This window comes from Salvelinus namaycush, chromosome 6 (assembly GCF_016432855.1).
Source record: "Salvelinus namaycush isolate Seneca chromosome 6, SaNama_1.0, whole genome shotgun sequence".
In the NCBI taxonomy this organism is placed as follows: domain Eukaryota; kingdom Metazoa; phylum Chordata; class Actinopteri; order Salmoniformes; family Salmonidae; genus Salvelinus; species Salvelinus namaycush.
In genome coordinates, this window is record NC_052312.1 from 14,573,478 (window position 1) to 14,592,409 (window position 18,932).

General features: G+C 41.5%; 2 protein-coding genes and 2 pseudogenes across 2 annotated transcripts; all 4 read right to left on the reverse strand.

Moving 5' to 3' along the window:
• Positions 1-4,370: 4,370 nt before the first annotated feature.
• LOC120049237 lies at positions 4,371-6,488 on the reverse strand. The gene is made up of 6 exons (XM_038995475.1): positions 6,431-6,488; positions 5,909-6,271; positions 5,421-5,771; positions 5,108-5,239; positions 4,865-4,899; positions 4,371-4,508 (listed from the first exon to the last, which is right to left on the reverse strand). The coding sequence occupies exons 1-6, from the start codon at positions 6,486-6,488 to the stop codon at positions 4,371-4,373; spliced, it is 1,077 nt and encodes a 358-aa protein (XP_038851403.1).
• A 4,383-nt stretch (positions 6,489-10,871) lies between these two features.
• Positions 10,872-12,590, reverse strand: LOC120049513. Its single transcript, XM_038995765.1, has 6 exons — positions 12,540-12,590; positions 12,060-12,401; positions 11,501-11,851; positions 11,263-11,391; positions 11,105-11,154; positions 10,872-10,988 (listed from the first exon to the last, which is right to left on the reverse strand). The coding sequence occupies exons 1-6, from the start codon at positions 12,580-12,582 to the stop codon at positions 10,872-10,874; spliced, it is 1,032 nt and encodes a 343-aa protein (XP_038851693.1). The 5' UTR covers positions 12,583-12,590.
• A 1,361-nt stretch (positions 12,591-13,951) lies between these two features.
• LOC120049514 lies at positions 13,952-15,196 on the reverse strand (annotated as a pseudogene).
• Positions 15,197-16,441: 1,245 nt separating this feature from the next.
• LOC120049238 lies at positions 16,442-17,802 on the reverse strand (annotated as a pseudogene).
• Positions 17,803-18,932: the final 1,130 nt, after the last annotated feature.

An 18,932-nucleotide genomic window follows, 5' to 3' on the forward strand; every position in this document is an offset into this window, starting at 1 on the left:
ACTGCTCCCCCACAGCCCGGTTCATCCTGTGCCTGCTCCACGGGTCAGTCCGGAGCCTGCAGCGACGGTCTCCAGTCCGGAGCCTCCATCGACGGTCCCCAGTCCGGAGCCTCCAGCGACGGTCCCCAGTCCGGAGCCTCAAGCGACGGTCCCCAGTCCGGAGCCTGCAGCGAAGGTCTCCAGTCCGGAGCCTGCAGCGGCGGTCCCCAGTCCGGAGCCTGCAGCGACTGTTCCCAGTCCGGAGCCTCCAGCGACGGTCCCCAGTCCGGAGCCTCCAGCGACGGTCCCCAGTCTGGAACCTGCAGCGACGGTCCCCAGTCCGGAGCCTGCAGCGACGGTTCCCAGTCCGGATCCTCCGGCGATGATCGGTGGTCTGGTTCCTCCGGCGATGATCTGCGGCCCGGTTCCTCCAGTGAAGGTCCATGCACCAGGGCCGCCACCAAAGCGGAGGGATCTGCGGGCGGAGGGGGGTCTACGTCCCGCACCAGAGCCGCCACCATGGAGGGATGCCCACCCGGACCCTCCCCTTTAGAGTCGGGTTTTGCGGCAGCCGCACCTTTGGAAGGGGGGGGGGGTACTGTCACGCCCTGGCCATAGAGAGGTTTTTATTCTCTATTTTGGTTAGGCCAGGGTGTGACTAGGGTGGCATTCTAGTTTCTTTATTTCTATGTTGGTGTGGTTCCCAATTAGAGGCAGCTGTCTATCGTTGTCTCTGATTGGGGATCATATATAAGTTGTCCTTTTTCGTTTGGGTTTTGTTGGTAGTTATTTTCTGTTTAGTGTCTGCACCTGACAGAACTGTTTTCGTTTTTTTCTCTTTGTTATTTTGTTCGAGTGTTTTTTGATTAATAAAACATCATAAACACTTACCACGCTGAGTTTTGGTCCATGCACTCCGACAAGAGCCGTGACACCTTAGGTGAGACGTTATTCTGTAACGACATGCGCTGAGAGCCCGGAAGCAAGTGCAGGGAGTGAGTGTTTTAATAAATAAACGCAATATAACACGAACAACACACAGACATGGAACTGAAACAGAAACAATAACAACTGGGGAAGGAACCAAAGGCAATGACATATATAGGGAAGGTAATAAGGGAAGTGATAGAGTCCAGGTGAGTCTGATGACGCGCAGGTGCGCGTAACGATGGTGACAGGTGTACACCATAACGAGCAGCCTGGTGACCTAGAGGGAGCACACGTGACATATAATGACGAACACTGCGTGTCATTATTGTCAAAGGACACGTACAGGTGTCTGTAAGCATGGCTGGGTGTGGCTTGATATCATTGGTTCATTTACAGATATAAATATAACATTTAAAAATTAGCAAAATCAAAAGAATGGCTTCAGATCAAAGTCTACGTTGACACCGAATAGAGCAATGGTCTTTAAATAAAAGATCCAGGCAGCCTCTCGTTTTAACAATAAATTGTTGAAGTCACCCCCTCTCCTATGGAGGGTGACGTGTTCAATGCCAATATAACATAGGGTGGTTCACTTCCAAAAAGTACCTAATAGAAATACAATGCGCCGAGATTCATACTTTAAATTCGAGCTTGGTTTTACCCACATCATTTTTACCACAAGGACAAGTTATAAGATAAAAAACTGCCTTAGTGGAGAACGTGATAACACCTTTGATTGTGATCTCTTCCCCTGTTTGGGGGTGTTTGAAGGCTCTACATTTGGATCAACAAGTGCCATTGCATTGAGCACAGCCATTACACTTGTAGTTTCCATCCTGCAGAGGCGCAAATACCCCTGCACTACATTTATTTGCACACCTAATAGATGGAAGTCCATGTCCCAGTGTGTGTTTCAGCCATATCCAGGATAACACTGAGTCTACAGTGGAGAAGCACTCCATACTCACAGATCCCCTTAGGGGTACCAATTCTCTCAGCACAGGCTGAGATATAATGGGATACATGGTACCATCTAGAACACACAGAACAGAGGAAGTTGGAGATGGAAAAATTTGCTCATGGTGTAAATCATCCAGAGGTAAAGGGCTCATGTTTGGCAAAATGATGTAGACATAAATTCATACATTTGAAATTTGCATAAAAGTTACAGTAAAGCCAAGTCAATAAGTTGAGTCAAGGTAGAAGACATTATCAGTTATCTTACAGTAAATAGCTACTGAAACAGAGGTGAAATGGACTAGGAAGTCTAGATATGCACATACAGCACTTACAAGTGAGATGCAGAATCACCATACAGATAATAGTGGGGTCATCTTGCAGTCGATCCCGAGTGGTTACTCTCGCCTGCCCTGAATCAAATGGACTGGTGCAGTAGGGTGATCAGTAGGCTTCTTGCCTTACAGTTACAGAGAAAGAAACCTTGTTTCTCTGATTTGTGGGAGATACAACAAATAACACCCTTCCTGGTAGGTGTGTGAACTGACACTGCACTTCTTACAAAGAGAGCATTTAATGTAAATCATACACAGTTGAAGTCGGAAGTTTACATAAACTTAGTTTTTCAACCACTCCACAAATTTCTTGTTAACAAGTTTTAGTTTTGGCAAGTCGGTTAGGACATATACTTTGTGCACGACACAAGTATTTTTTCCAACAATTGTTTACAGACAATTGTTCACTTATAATTCACTGTATCACAACTCCAGTGGGTCAGAAGTTTACATACACTAAGTTGACTGTGCCTTTAAACAGCTAGGAAAATTCCAGAAAATGATGTCATGGCTTTAGAAGCTTCTGATAGGCTAATTGACATAATTTGAGTCAATTGGAGGTATATCTGTGGATGTATTTCAAGGCCTACCTTCAAACTCAGTGCCCCTTTGCTTGACATCATGGGAAAATCAAAAGAAATCAGTCAAGACCTCAGAAAAAAATGTGTAGACCTCCACAAGTCTGGTTCATCCTTGGGATACAATTCCAAACGCCTGAAGGTACCACGTTCATCTGTACAAACAATAGTACGCAAGTGTAAACACCATGGGACAACACAGCCGTCATACCGCTCAGGAAGGAGACGCGTTCTGTCTCCTAGAGATGAACGTACTTTGGTGTGAAAAGTCCCAGAACAACAGCAAAAGACCTTGTGAAGATGCTGGAGGAAACAGGTACAAAAGTATCTATATCCACAGTAAAACGAGTCCTATGTCGACATAACCTGAAAGGCCGCTCAGCAAGGAAGAAACCACTGCTCCAAAACCGCCATACAAAAGCCACACTACGGTTTGCAACTGCACATGGGGACAAATATCGTACTTTTTGGAGAAATGTCCTCTGGTCTGATGAAACAAAAATAGAACTGTTTGGCCATAATGACCATCGATGTGTTTGGAGGAAAAAGGGGGAGGCTTGCAAGCCGAAGAACACCATCTCAACCATGAAGCACGGGGGTGGCAGCATCATGTTGTGGAGGTGCTTTGCTGCAGGAGGGACTGGTGCACTTCACAAAATAGATGGCATCATGAGGGGGGGAAATTATGTGGATATATTGAAGCAACATCTCAAGACATCAGTCAGAAAGTTAACGCTTGGTTGCAAATGGGTATTCCAAATGGACAATGACCCCAAGCATACTTCCAAAGTTGTGGCAAAATGGCTTAAGGACAACAAAGTCAAGGTATTGGAGTGGCCATCACAAAGCCCTGACCTCAATCCTATAGAACATTTGTGGGCAGAACTGAAAAAGCATGTGCGAGCAAGAAGGCATACAAACCTGATTCAGTTACACCAGCTCCGTCAGGAGGAATGGGCCAAAATTCACTCAACTTATTGTGGGAAGCTTGTGGAAGGCTACCTGAAACGTTTGACCAAAGGTAAACAATTTAAAGGCAATGCTACCAAATACTAATTGAGTGTATGTAAACTTCTGACCCACTGGGAATGTGATGTAAGAACTAAAAGCTGAAATAAATCATTCTCTCTGCTATTATTCTGACATTTCACATTCTTAACATAAAGTGGTGATTCTAACTGACCTAAGAAAGGACATTTTTACTGGGATTAAGTGTCAGGAATTGTAAAAAAAAAAAAAACGGAGTTTAAATGTATTTGACTAAGGTGTATGTAAACTTCCGACTTCAACTGTTCATGTATATCTATGCAGTATGTGGAGTCAGAGAGATTCTCACGGTCTGCGAGAACCAGGTCTCCTGAAAAATCTATTTGTATATCAACAACACAAAACATAACTAAATAAAGGTTAAATAAAAAGGCACTGCTATTCCTTTTAATCACATTGTATATGTGGTCGCAAAGATTTACTGTAGACAGAGAATAGAGATGTACAGAACGTAAAAATGTATGGTTTATTATGTTAAAAACACATAGTACATGCTACAAATTCTAAAACGTATTTTTGTAGTCTGTGACAGTGGTGACATCTTTCACTGCTGCTGAAGGTATCTGACATCAGAGTACACTGCATCATCTCTGCTGGTCTTCTCTCTTGCTCTTCTAGAGGAGGACTTCTTCTTGGGGGTGAAACTGACAGCTGCATAGTTCAACACGTCACTGTCTTGATTCTGAGGGGGGTGGAGCCATGAGGAAAACCATTATGATGACAGCGTGATCTACTATATAATGTTTCTATTCTCCTGTGGAAGAAAACACTCTACAAAAGACATCACTGTTCAGACTGTACACCCACTACAATGACCTGACAGTCAGTGGAACAGAGACAGAAGGAAGTTCCATGGAAAAATGAACAACAATCACAAAGATCATAAGGCTTCATCTAGTTCAGTGACTTATTACTTCCAAGAAAGCTTAATAACACAAAATGCACAAATAAGCTGAATACTAGCTCTAAGGAAAGTTAAATGGCAGTTTCTTGTAAAAACTGAAAGCATACTATATTTATAACTGTTGACAAATTTACCTGTTTGCCCTGGGACGTTGGGACATCAGTCCTCCCTTCATAGAGATTGAAATAGAGGAAGGCCAGCTATTATTTTTTATGACAATCTATCAATTTTTAACCTCACGTAGTTAATTAACAGTGCTTATATGTTGGACATTTAATTGATATTTACAGAATGTACATTGCATAGAGATGCATGAAACTTTAGATACATCAGCTATAACATTACATACATTGGATACATTAGATATAAAGTAATACCTCTGCTATCTCTGTTCAGAGTCCTGCACAGCGCCCAGACAAGTAGAAGGGTCACTATCCCCAGAACGATGTTAGAGACGACCAAGGACAGAACAGTAGGACTCAGATCAAATGGAGAATCATGTTCTGGAACTGTGGAAAGGGTAACAGTGACTTCATATTGTATCATCATCAAACAGTAAAATATGGAATCAAAAGCTAATGGTGAAATTGTATAGCTTGTTGAGACAAGTTAATGAGATCATTTGGAGGTAGGCCGTTTGCATGAATATACAGTATCGTTGAGGATATTTACAAATTAAATGGGATTTACCTTGAATGTTCAGCTTGGTCCCGTTCCCAAACAGTATCTCCCCACATGAGGCCACAGCACAGTAGTAAGTCCCAGCATCAGAGAGGCTGAGGTTCCTCTTAGGGAGGTTGTAGACACAGCTCTGTGTAGGAGACCCAGCCACAGGGCTCTTCTCACACTGATCACTCCTGTCTACATGGGTGTAAATTATTCCTGGATGGGATTCTCCTGAGCTATGTCTGAACCAATAGACACTGTGTTCTCCTGCACAGGTCTCAGTGTGTATTGTACAGTTCAGAGTCACAGAGTCTCCTGGATGGACTGACTCAGACACAGGCCGCTGGAGTACAGATATGTTTCTGGACCCTGATCCTGACAAGAAGATCAATTAACCCATTTAGTCTCTAGAATATTACTGTAGACTGTGTTCAAACTCAACATTTTCTAAATAAATATCTCATCTGATTAAGATATTAACTCATATTTTCACCGTATATCTGTACATTTACCTTTTACTATGAGAATGGCTCCTACTCCCAACTCCACCTTGTTGCCATAAGAGCTTCCACAGTAGTATGTGCCTGAATCAGAGAGCTGCATGTCTGAGATCCTTAGGTGATTCTTTTCTTGTCCGTTTTCCACTGAGAATCGAGGGTTATCCTTAAACTCATGGTAAAATGTTGCGTTCCTGTCAAACTTATAGACAGTTGAGAAGAGTTGAAGCTTATCTCCCAAGGGTTGCTTGTACCAGGAGAAATGCATGGCTATGTGGCCGTCATAGAAGCAGTGCACAATCACTGCGTCTCCAATGTTGGCTAATATGAGACCACTGTCCTGAAGTATAGATGAGGACCCAGTACCATTTACTACATCTATTAAAAAACATGAACAATACAGTATATTTGCTGTTACATACCCAAAATACAATTTAGAATATTCAAAGTGTCTGTAAAGTATTACATGTAATATCTCATGCATCCAAATCGAGGGCGGACATCTCATAAACAGAGAAATATAAAAGTTGGACTTACCCATCTCTAGAAGAAGTGGAAATATCAGACACAGTGTGATCCTCTTTGAAGGTGTCATCCTCCTCACAACTTGTGTTGAGTGGAAAAAGTCCACCTATGTAGACAACACTTCAACAATGGAGTTACAGGTGATTGGTCGAACTGGACGCATCATTTTTGTTGACGCCTTATTCAGGAAGGACAATCTTCTTCACATTGTACAGAGTCACAGAGTCTCCTGGCTGGACTGAATCAGAAACACAAAGATTGTATTATATTCTTATCCTTATAGATTTAGTAAAAATGCTGTATTAATAATTCAAGTTTGGCATCCCTTATTCTTAATCACTACAGCTACTGTTGTCTACGTCAAGAGACTGATAGTTGTGAACTTGTTGGGAGTATGCATAGAATGACACTGTCATCCACTAGGGCTTCTGTCACCACACAGTCACTTCACCTCACTAAAAAACATAAATGGAAAAAAATCTCAAATTCAGGATTTACACTCATTTGGATTGGCTGGATAGAATCCATTCCCATGATTTTGTTATTGAGGAGGCAGATTCTTCTAGGCCTATAGGTGATGACAATAGTTTACTGTTAAAACTGTGTTTGTTTGACTAACAACTACAGATCTAGTTGAAATAACCAAATAAATAGCTTATTGTCTTTTTTCACAGATTTCAGTCCACTATGTATGGAAAAGCTGCCTCATCAAAAGAGTTGGTTTACTGTTGTTAAAATGGTCAACTTGAAGAGCAGGTAGTATAGTATACAGTATGATAGAGCTAAGAGTTCTGAGACATCCGGCTGAAAACCACAGAAAGAGAGAAACAGAGAAAGAGAGAGAGAGGGTGACAGCGAGAGAGAAAGAGAGAGAGAGATAGAGGAGAGACAGAGAGAGAGATTGGAGAGAGAAATAGAGAGAGAGATTGAGAGAGACCAGAGAGAAAGAGAGAGAGAGAGAGACCAGAGAGAAAGCGAAAGAGAGAGAGAGCGAGAGAGAGAGAGAAGAGAGAAGAGAGAGAGAGACAGAGACAGAGGAGAGACAGAGAGAGAGATTGGAGAGAGAAATAGAGAGAGAGAGAGAGAGACCAGAGAGAGAGAGAGAGAGAGACCAGAGAGAAAGAGAGAGAGAGAGAGAGAGGGAGCAGAGGGTCCTGTGTACAAAGCCAACAGGCCCTAAAAAAGCTCAGATACATCCTCATCTTGTGTTCATCACAAACCGCAGAGTAACTGTAAATAGGTTGCTGTGTGTTTGAGGGCGTGTTAGTGGCATAAGAACGGTTTAACACTACAAATTAAAGCTGTAATGCGTAACTTTTTTTGGCAACCTGACCAAATTCACATAGAAATGTGAGTTATAGATCTGTCATTCTCATTGAAAGCAAGTCTACGAAGCGGTAGTTCTGTTCTAAGTGCGCTACTTCTATGTTTCCGTTCTTAAAGCAACAACGTGTAACTTTTGTGCGACCCAACCAAATTCACATCAAAATTTGAGTTATAGATCTTTCTTTACTGACATTTTCAACCTGTCCCTGGCCAAGTCTGTAATACCTACATGTTTCAAGCAGAACACCATAGTCCCTGTGCCCAATAACTCCAAGTTAACCTGTCTAAATGACTAACAACCCTTGGCACTCACGTCTGTAGCCATGAAGTGCTTTGAAAAAGGCTGTTCATGGCCCTCATCAACACCATCATCCGAGAAATCCTAGACCCACTTGAATTTGCATACCGCCCCAACAGATCCACAGATGACGCAATCTCTATTGCACTCAACATTGCCCTTTCCTTTCTGGACAAAAGGAATACCTACGTGAGAATGCTGTTCATTGACTACAACTCAGCGTACAACCCAATAGTGCCCTCAAATCTCATCACTAACCTAAGGACCCTGGGACTAAACACCTCCCTTTGCAACTGTATCCTGGACTTCCTGACGGGCCGCCCCTCAGGTGGTAAGGGTAGGCAACAAAACATCTGCCACGCTGATCCTAAACATGGGGGCCACTCAGGGGTGCGTGCTCAGTCCCCTCCTGTACTCCCTGTTCACCCATGACTGCATGGCCAAGCATGACTCCAACACCATCATTAAGTTTGCCGACGACTCAACAGTGGTAGGCCTGATCACCGACAATGATGAGATAACCTATAGGAAGGAGGTCATTGACCAGGAAGTGTGGTGTCAGGACAACAACCTCTCCCTCAATGTGATCAAGACAGAGGAGATGATAGTGGACTACAGGAAAAGGAGGGCCGAGCATGCCCCCATTCTCATCGACGGGGCTGTAGTGGAGCAGGTTGAGAGCTTCAAGTTCCTTGTTGGTTAAGGGCTTGTAAGTAAGCATTTCACGGTAAGGTCTACACCTGTTGTGTTCGGCGCATGTGACAAATAAAATGTATTTGATTTGATTCATTCTCAATTAATGCAAGTCTAAGAAGTGGTAGATCTGTTCTATGGTCTATATTTCTATGCTTCCCGTTCTTAAGTTTAGTTTTTGCGTCTTTTACTTTGGTTTTGTACACCAGCTTTAAACAGCTGAAAATACAATACTTTGGGTTATTGAAAATATATTTCATAGGGGTTTAGATGGTACAATGATTCTCTACTGTCGTGTCTTTGGCATCATTAAATTGAAGACTTATTTATCAAATAACTCTCTGTAATTATTATTACGCGATTAAACTGATTAATCATGTAACTGTAATTAACTAGGAAGTCGGGGCACCAAGGAAAATATTCAGATTACAAAGTTATAATTTTCCTAATATAACTTTTCAGATATTTTCAAATCTGATCAATTAGTCTTCTTAATCAATGATTTATTTACTTTACCTCACGTTAGTCTCATTTCAAACGTCGTAAATTGTTGGTTATCTGCACGAACCCAGTCTTCACTATGAGTCATCCATACAGCAATTGTCTTAATTTTACTAACTAAGTAATTCACAGAAATGCATAAACAAACAAACTAAGTAAATATGGTTACAAGAAATGATAGGGGAATGTGCCCTAGTGGGTGAAACCGGCATGGCGGCTTGTTAGACAAGAGGGGAGTGGGGGTCAGATGAAAAGTCACTACAGAGTTGATAATTATAACAATTGAAATGCTAATCCTTTGCACATGAACTTGCACAGAAACGCTCACTCATTCGGGAACAATTGCAATCAATATATATATTTACGCTCAGTGTGTCGTCGGGATCTCTGCTGAAAAGTTAATTTCTGTTGGAGAGTTTCCGTCCTCTCTCTCTCTCTCTCTCTCTCTGTCGTGGTTAGAGTGGATTGTTCAGAGTGACATTCATTCATGTCGTTATGGATAGGTGTTTCGGCGGTTGTCGTTCTTCGCGTTCAATGATACCTAATTCCTAGCTGCAGACTAGTAATTAATATCAAAGATTTGTTCTTATTCTGTCGGTATCGATAGTCTAAGAGTTTAACCACGTGGGATGGTTAAAAGATTCAGCAGTCTGGTCTCAAACCTTGGCCCTCTCGTTATTGAGGTAAGCTGGTCTGCAACCTTTGTCCTCTCGTGATTGAGAGAAACATGGTCTGCTGATAGACGACACAAGTGTGGGTTTTATTCGGGAGTTGCAGAAAAGGGCCTGTCCCAGGATGCCCGACCCTAACTGGGCTCATGGGCGGTCCTCTGATTTAGTTAAAATCAAAAGGGAATTGGAGTTTCCTTCATTAAGCAGTCCAAAATAACATTACACAATTTTACAAAAAGTATCTTCCTCACTCATTCATCTTATACAACAATTAGATGTAAACCTCATATCTGAGGCTATTATATAAACAGCGTTATGGTAATATGGCTGCACCGTCTCTCATGAGTTTTACAAACTTGTAACAAACGGACCAGTTTGTAACTGGATTCTTCACCGATCTTTTATACCTTCTCCGGAACATAAATGTTGTTCGAACCTCAAGTTCTGTGAGATGGAAGAAATTCCTTTGTTCTCTATGAAACTTCACTCTGTCTCTATACTGTGTGGCCATGAGGCAGGATCTTCCCTAGGAATTTACGACCTCTCTGACCACAGCAGCCTGGTTGTAGGAGGCAGAGAGAGGGGGATGGTGCTCGCTGTACCCAAAGAGGGCAACGTCATGACACTACGCTATGCTTTGCTTGCTTTGTCACCAAAACTGAAATTAGGTGAACTATTAGAATTTCAGCAACCAGGAAATGGCGTAGCGATTTTGCATATTGCACCTTTAAAGATGCCTGAGTTTGGCCTAAATAAATACATTCAACTTCCTTTGTCTTGACTGTTGTTAAATGCTTTATTCATCTTATCACAAGCAAGTCCATTTAAAATGAGTTTGGCAGATAAGCAATGCACTTAATTCAAGTAAATTGAAATTTCTTAGGTACAGTAATACAGATAATAATGTTAATAAAGTGGGAGTTGATAAAAAGAGAATTCATTAGATTGTTTCATTCATCCAGTTCTACTGTCTGATCCCAGCGTACACCACTGTCTCCATGTGACCTCTCTGTCTTCTAGACCTGTTCTTCTTGTTGCTCAGATTCAGAGCTACGTAATGGAGATGGTCTGCATCTTGGGCCTGTGAGAAACAATTATAATTAGGGGAGGGGGAAATAATACCATATGTTATTATTTAACATAAACATTTTCATACATATTTTTATGGTCATACAAAATGTAAGAAATTCTACTTACCCCTGCATCCGTAGAAGAGACTGCTGGACATGCTGTCAGAGATACGGATCCTGAAACGAAACACACCAAAGATAAAGATGCAACTCCTTCTTCCACTGCAGATACATCTGTAGATGGTGATATTAAAGAAGAGCACCTTCTAAAATGTAGTCACATACCTCTGCACTGCAGACACTTTCTCTGGTTCATCTTGTACATGATGCACGCAAGGACAATGATCAGGATAAACGAGAAAGCCAATCCTACACCCAGGCAGTACACCAAGAGAAGAAGGTCTGCCCTATGGCCTGTGGACATTCAAATATTGATAGAGGACACTCAGAATAGCAAGGAAATTAATATTCTACACTGTACATTAGTAAAATATTTTTAAAAAATGCAAGCCGTATCACCTACCTTGAATGTCCAGTTTGGTCCCGTTCCCAAACAGTATCTCCCCACATGAGGCCACAGCACAGTAGTAAGTCCCAGCATCAGAGAGGCTGAGGTTCCTCTTGGGGAGGTTGTAGACACAGCTCTGTGTAGGAAACGCAGCCTCAGGGCTCTTCTCACACTGATCACTCCTGTCTCCATGGGTGTAAATGATTCCTGGACGGGATTCTCCTGAGCCATGTCTGAACCAATAGACACTGTGTTCTCCTACACAGGTCTCAGTGTGTATTGTACAGTTCAGAGTCACAGAGTCTCCTGGCTGGACTGACTCAGACACAGGCTGCTGGAGCACAGTCATGTTTCTGGACCCTGAACCTGACAAGAGGATTTATAAGTCAGTAAATATGTTCCCAATGTTGTGTCCCAAGTTAACATTGTTGAAATCATACACAGTCATATCTGATTATGCAAATACAGCATAATTGTGCCATTGTATCCAAAACATAAAGTGGAAAAAAACTAAAGATTGTAGTTGCAGAACATTAGTTACTATTTCCTTTGTCTCTAAATTCAGATGTTGTACCTTTCACAATGAGAATGAGTCCTGCTCCAAACTCCACCTGGTTGGCATAAGAGTTCCCACAGTAATATGTGGCTGAATCAGAGAGCTGCATGTCTGAGATCTTTAAGTGATTAATTCCTTCACCGCTTTGCACTGAGAAGCGAGTGTTACCCTTAAATTCATGGTAAAATGTTGCATTCTTGTTATACTTGTAAAAGACTGATAAGATTTGAAGATTGTCACCCAATGTTTGCTTGTACCACATAAAGTACAGTGCCAGGTTGCCTTTATAGAAGCAGTGCAAAGTCACTGTTTCTCCAACATTGGCTGTAACAAGATGAATTTCCGAGGATTGTGCAGCAGCTAGAATACACACAGAGACATGATCCGTTACTTAAACGTCCTTTATATACCAAAAAAAATACATATATGAATTGCATCTTTAAAGTACCTGAGTCTACATCCCTTAATTAAGCAGAGAAATATCAAAGTTGGACTTACCCATCGCTACAAGAAGTGCCAGTATCAGACACTGTGACATCATCGTTGAAGTTGTCCTCTTCACAACCTGTGTGTTGAGTGGAAAAAGTCCACCCATGTAGACGACACCTCAACTATGGGGTTACAAGTGATTGGTCGAACTGGACGCGTCATTTTTGTTAACACCTTTTTCAGCCAACCATGGTCTTCGTAACTGAAAATCACTCATAGAATCCATGCAAAGTGAACCAATGCTTACTGTGTAGGATATTTTGGAGAGGGTGGGTGAAGCATACACACTTTGTGGTGTCTAGATGATAATTCATGTTTTTTAAACATTGTATAGTTTGGTATGTGGGCACAGGCTGAATCAAAGATGCCCAATACTGAGGCAGTGTTTAAAGAGAATATATGAATATCCTTAATTTATTTGGGTGAAAAGTATAATGTTATCTGGTAAGTATGCAGTACATTTTCAAGCATACATTACACATACATGTACCAGTATCCTCTTGTTGTCAAACTCAGTTGTGTGCCTTAGATAGATTTAGCCCCACCCCATGTAACAGTTACAGGCAGTACTCCCGATGACCTATAGGGGGACTGTTATACATAGAACATGTGCTGATACGTAGGGTGAACAGGGGTGGAGCATTACTGTGAGGGTATGTGGGGGAAACACATACAGAATGAAAGTCAGTCTTATCCCTGTCATTCATGTACTAACTCAAATGTAGGCTACTAGTTGAGCGTTTAGTAGGGGTGTACCTCGTGTGTAGGCCTCTTCACTGTCGCCTAATATACATTAATACAATTTCTACTTTAAACTCTGTGAACAAATGATTGTAGTTTGAATGAATTAAACCTATGATCTTGTAAGTGACAAGATACAGGCTACATGGCATACAGTATATAAATGGACTGTGATGCTTATTGTCATGGTTGTGAACAACATTGAAAGATTGAGAGAAAACAGAGTGACACCACATAGACATCCTGCTGAAAACCACATAGAGACACAGGGTGTGTAAAAGGCCAGCAGGCCTGTCCAAAGCGTAGAGACGGACTTGTTTTGTGCTCACAGCAGACCGCAGAGTGCAGGTACCTGTAAACATCTCGCTGTGTGGGTGTGACCATGGGTGGGATTAGTATTTATCAGTAGGTTGGGTCTGCAGATGCCCTCTGCACACATTCATACAGACATACTTTATGTACAGAACACAAGAGAAGGAACAAGTCTATTTTATTCAGTATCAGTTGTTTAAATGGATATTTATTAATGCTAAAAGAAGCAGCATATACAGGGAATTTCAACTGACATATAACTTTTTAAACAAGGTCACAGACCATTAATTAATAAAAGGCAATATGAAAATACTCAGCAATCTCAATAAATACTAATTTTCAATAAATAGTGATGATATTTCCAACATTTACTGCAAAAAGTCCATCGACATTTGTCTTAGATTGATCAATTTCCTGGTGGTGTAGATGATGATGAAGATGGTCAGACAGCAGAGGAGAACACCAGTTCTTATGATGGAGAGAAGGACCAAGATTCTCATCTCTGGATCATCAGAGTGACCACACTCAACATCCAGCTTGGTGCCGTTCCCAAACAGTATCTCCCCACATGAGGCCACAGCACAGTAGTAAGTCCCAGCATCAGAGAGGCTGAGGTTCCTCTTGGGGAGGTTGTAGACACAGCTCTGTGTAGGAGACCCAGCCTCAGAGTTCTTCTCACACTGATCACTCCTGTCTCAATAGGTGTAAATGATTCCTGGATGGGATTCTCATGGGCCATGTCTGAACCAATAGACACTGTGTTCTCCTACACAGGTCTCAGTGTGTATTGTACAGTTCAGAGTCACAGAGTCTCCTGGCTGGGCTGACTCAGACACAGGCTGCTGGAGCACAGTCATGTTTCTGGACCCTGAACCTGACAAGAAGGTTTATAAGTCAGTAAATATGTTCCCAATGTTGTGTCCCAAGTTAACATTGTTGAAATCATACACAGTCATATCTGATTATGCAAATACAGCATAATTATGCTATTGTATCCAAAACATAAAGTGGAAAAAAACTAAAGATTGTAGTTGCAGAACATTAGTTACTATTTCCTTTCTTTGTAAATTCAGATGTTGTACCTTTCACAATGAGAATAAGTCCTGCTCCAAACTCCACCTGGTTGGCATAAGAGTTCCCACAGTAATATGTGGCTGAATCAGAGAGATGCATGTCTGAGATCTTTAGGTGATTCATTCCTTCACCGCTTTCCACTGAGAAGCAAGTGTTACCCTTAAATTCATGGTAAAATGTTGCATTCTTGTTATACTTGTAAAAGACTGATAAGATTTGAAGATTGTCACCCATTGTTTGCTTGTACCACATAAAGTACAGTGCCAGGTTGCCTTTATAGAAGCAGTGCAAAGTCACTGTTTCTCCAACATTGGCTGTAACAAGATGAATTTCCGAGGATTGTGCAGCAGCTAGAATACACACAGAGACATGATCCGTTACTTAAACGTCCTTTATATACCAAAAAAAATACATATATGAATTGCATCTTTAAAGTACCTGAGTCTACATCCCTTAATTAAGCAGAGAAATATCAAAGTTGGACTTACCCATCGCTACAAGAAGTGCCAGTATCAGACACTGTGACATCATCGTTGAAGTTGTCCTCTTCACAACCTGTGTGTTGAGTGGAAAAAGTCCACCCATGTAGACGACACCTCAACTATGGGGTTACAAGTGATTGGTCGAACTGGACGCGTCATTTTTGTTAACACCTTTTTCAGCCAACCATGGTCTTCGTAACTGAAAATCACTCATAGAATCCATGCAAAGTGAACCAATGCTTACTGTGTAGGATATTTTGGAGAGGGTGGGTGAAGCATACACACTTTGTGGTGTCTAGATGATAATTCATGTTTTTTAAACATTGTATAGTTTGGTATGTGGGCACAGGCTGAATCAAAGATGCCCAATACTGAGGCAGTGTTTAAAGAGAATATATGAATATCCTTAATTTATTTGGGTGAAAAGTATAATGTTATCTGGTAAGTATGCAGTACATTTTCAAGCATACATTACACATACATGTACCAGTATCCTCTTGTTGTCAAACTCAGTTGTGTGCCTTAGATAGATTTAGCCCCACCCCATGTAACAGTTACAGGCAGTACTCCCGATGACCTATAGGGGGACTGTTATACATAGAACATGTCCTGATACGTAGGGTGAACAGGGGTGGAGCATTACTGTGAGGGTATGTGGGGGAAACACATACAGAATGAAAGTCAGTCTTATCCCTGTCATTCATGTACTAACTCAAATGTAGGCTACTAGTTGAGCGTTTAGTAGGGGTGTACCTCGTGTGTAGGCCTCTTCACTGTCGCCTAATATACATTAATACAATTTCTACTTTAAACTCTGTGAACAAATGATTGTAGTTTGAATGAATTAAACCTATGATCTTGTAAGTGACAAGATACAGGCTACATGGCATACAGTATATAAATGGACTGTGATGCTTATTGTCATGGTTGTGAACAACATTGAAAGATTGAGAGAAAACAGAGTGACACCACATAGACATCCTGCTGAAAACCACATAGAGACACAGGGTGTGTAAAAGGCCAGCAGGCCTGTCCAAAGCGTAGAGACGGACTTGTTTTGTGCTCACAGCAGACCGCAGAGTGCAGGTACCTGTAAACATCTCGCTGTGTGGGTGTGACCATGGGTGGGATTAGTATTTATCAGTAGGTTGGGTCTGCAGATGCCCTCTGCACACATTCATACAGACATACTTTATGTACAGAACACAAGAGAAGGAACAAGTCTATTTTATTCAGTATCAGTTGTTTAAATGGATATTTATTAATGCTAAAAGAAGCAGCATATACAGGGAATTTCAACTGACATATAACTTTTTAAACAAGGTCACAGACCATTAATTAATAAAAGGCAATATGAAAATACTCAGCAATCTCAATAAATACTCATTTTCAATAAATAGTGATGATATTTCCAACATTTACTGCAAAAAGTCCATCGACATTTGTCTTAGATTGATCAATTTCCTGGTGGTGTAGATGATGATGAAGATGGTCAGACAGCAGAGGAGAACACCAGTTCTTATGATGGAGAGAAGGACCAAGATTCTCATCTCTGGATCATCAGAGTGACCACACTCAACATCCAGCTTGGTGCCGTTCCCAAACAGTATCTCCCCACATGAGGCCACAGCACAGTAGTAAGTCCCAGCATCAGAGAGGCTGAGGTTCCTCTTGGGGAGGTTGTAGACACAGCTCTGTGTAGGAGACCCAGCCTCAGAGTTCTTCTCACACTGATCACTCCTGTCTCAATAGGTGTAAATGATTCCTGGATGGGATTCTCATGGGCCATGTCTGAACCAATAGACACTGTGTTTTCCTACACAGGTCTCAGTGTGTATTGTACAGTTCAGAGTCACAGAGTCTCCTGGCTGGGCTGACTCAGACACAGGCTGCTGGAGCACAGTCATGTTTCTGGACCCTGAACCTGACAAGAAGGTTTATAAGTCAGTAAATATGTTCCCAATGTTGTGTCCCAAGTTAACATTGTTGAAATCATACACAGTCATATCTGATTATGCAAATACAGCATAATTATGCTATTGTATCCAAAACATAAAGTGGAAAAAAACTAAAGATTGTAGTTGCAGAACATTAGTTACTATTTCCTTTCTTTGTAAATTCAGATGTTGTACCTTTCACAATGAGAATAAGTCCTGCTCCAAACTCCACCTGGTTGGCATAAGAGTTCCCACAGTAATATGTGGCTGAATCAGAGAGATGCATGTCTGAGATCTTTAAGTGATTAATTCCTTCACCGCTTTGCACTGAGAAGCGAGTGTTACCCTTAAATTCATGGTAAAATGTTGCATTCTTGTTATACTTGTAAAAGACTGATAAGATTTGAAGATTGTCACCCATTGTTTGCTTGTACCACATAAAGTACAGTGCCAGGTTGCCTTTATAGAAGCAGTGCAAAGTCACTGTTTCTCCAACATTGGCTGTAACAAGATGAATTTCCGAGGATTGTGCAGCAGCTAGAATACACACAGAGACATGATCCGTTACTTAAACGTCCTTTATATACAAAAAAAAATACATATATGAATTGCATCTTTAAAGTACCTGAGTCTACATCCCTTAATTAAGCAGAGAAATATCAAAGTTGGACTTACCCATCGCTACAAGAAGTGCCAGTATCAGACACTGTGACATCATCGTTGAAGTTGTCCTCTTCACAACCTGTGTGTTGAGTGGAAAAAGTCCACCCATGTAGACGACACCTCAACTATGGGGTTACAAGTGATTGGTCGAACTGGACGCGTCATTTTTGTTAACACCTTTTTCAGCCAACCATGGTCTTCGTAACTGAAAATCACTCATAGAATCCATGCAAAGTGAACCAATGCTTACTGTGTAGGATATTTTGGAGAGGGTGGGTGAAGCATACACACTTTGTGGTGTCCAGAGGATGTTTTTTTTGTTTTTATACATTGTTTAGTTTGCTAGTTAGGCACCAGCTGAATCAAAGATGTCCAATACTGAGGCAGTGTGTAAAGAGAATATATGAATATCCTTAATTTAATTGGGTGAAAAGTATAATATTATCTGGTAAGTATGCAGTACATTTTCAAGCATACATTACACACGCATGTACCTGTTTCCTCTTGTTGTCAAACTCAGTTGTGTGCCTTAGATATTTAGCCCCACCCCATGCAACAGTTACAGGCAGTACTCCTGATGACCTGTAGGGGGGCTGTTATACATAGAACATGTGCTGATACGTAGGGTGAACAGGGGTGGATCATTACTGTGAGGGTATGTGGGGGAAACACATACAGAATGAAAGTCAGTCTTATCCCTGTCATTCATGTACTAACTCAAGTGGTAGGATACTAGTTGAGCGTTTAGTAGGGGTGTACCTCGGTGTGTAGGTTTTTTCACTGTAGCCTATTATACATTAATACATTTTCTACTTTAATCAAGGGAAACAAATGAGTGTAGTTTGAATGAATAAAACCTATGATCTTGTAAGTGACAAGATACAGGCTACATGGCATACAGTATATAAATGGACTGTGTTGTTAATTGTCATGGTTGTGAACAACATTGAAAGAATGAGAGAAAACAGAGTGACACCACATAGACATCCTGCTGAAAACCACATAGAGACACAGGGTGTGTAAAAGGCCAGCAGGCCTGTCCAAAGCGTAGAGACGGACTTGTTTTGTGCTCACAGCAGACCACAGAGTGCAGGTACCTGTAAACATGTCGCTGTGTGGGTGCATGCATGGGTGGGATTAGTATTTATCAGTAGGTTGTGTCTGCAGAAGCCATCTGCACACATTCATACAGA

Coding starts and splice junctions, on each gene's coding strand:
- LOC120049513 (XM_038995765.1), bottom strand. CDS start 12,582: ATGATGTCACAGTGTCTGATACTGGCACTTCTTGTAGCGATGG. Junction 12,402..12,539: donor GGCACTTCTTGTAGCGATGG/GTAAGTCCAACT, acceptor TGTGTATTCTAG/CTGCTGCACAATCCTCGGAA. Junction 10,989..11,104: donor TCTCTTCTACGGATGCAGGG/GTAAGTAGAATT, acceptor TGTTTCTCACAG/GCCCAAGATGCAGACCATCT.
- LOC120049237 (XM_038995475.1), bottom strand. CDS start 6,488: ATGACACCTTCAAAGAGGATCACACTGTGTCTGATATTTCCACTTCTT. Junction 6,272..6,430: donor TCCACTTCTTCTAGAGATGG/GTAAGTCCAACT, acceptor GTTTTTTAATAG/ATGTAGTAAATGGTACTGGG. Junction 5,772..5,908: donor AGCCATTCTCATAGTAAAAG/GTAAATGTACAG, acceptor TCTTCTTGTCAG/GATCAGGGTCCAGAAACATA.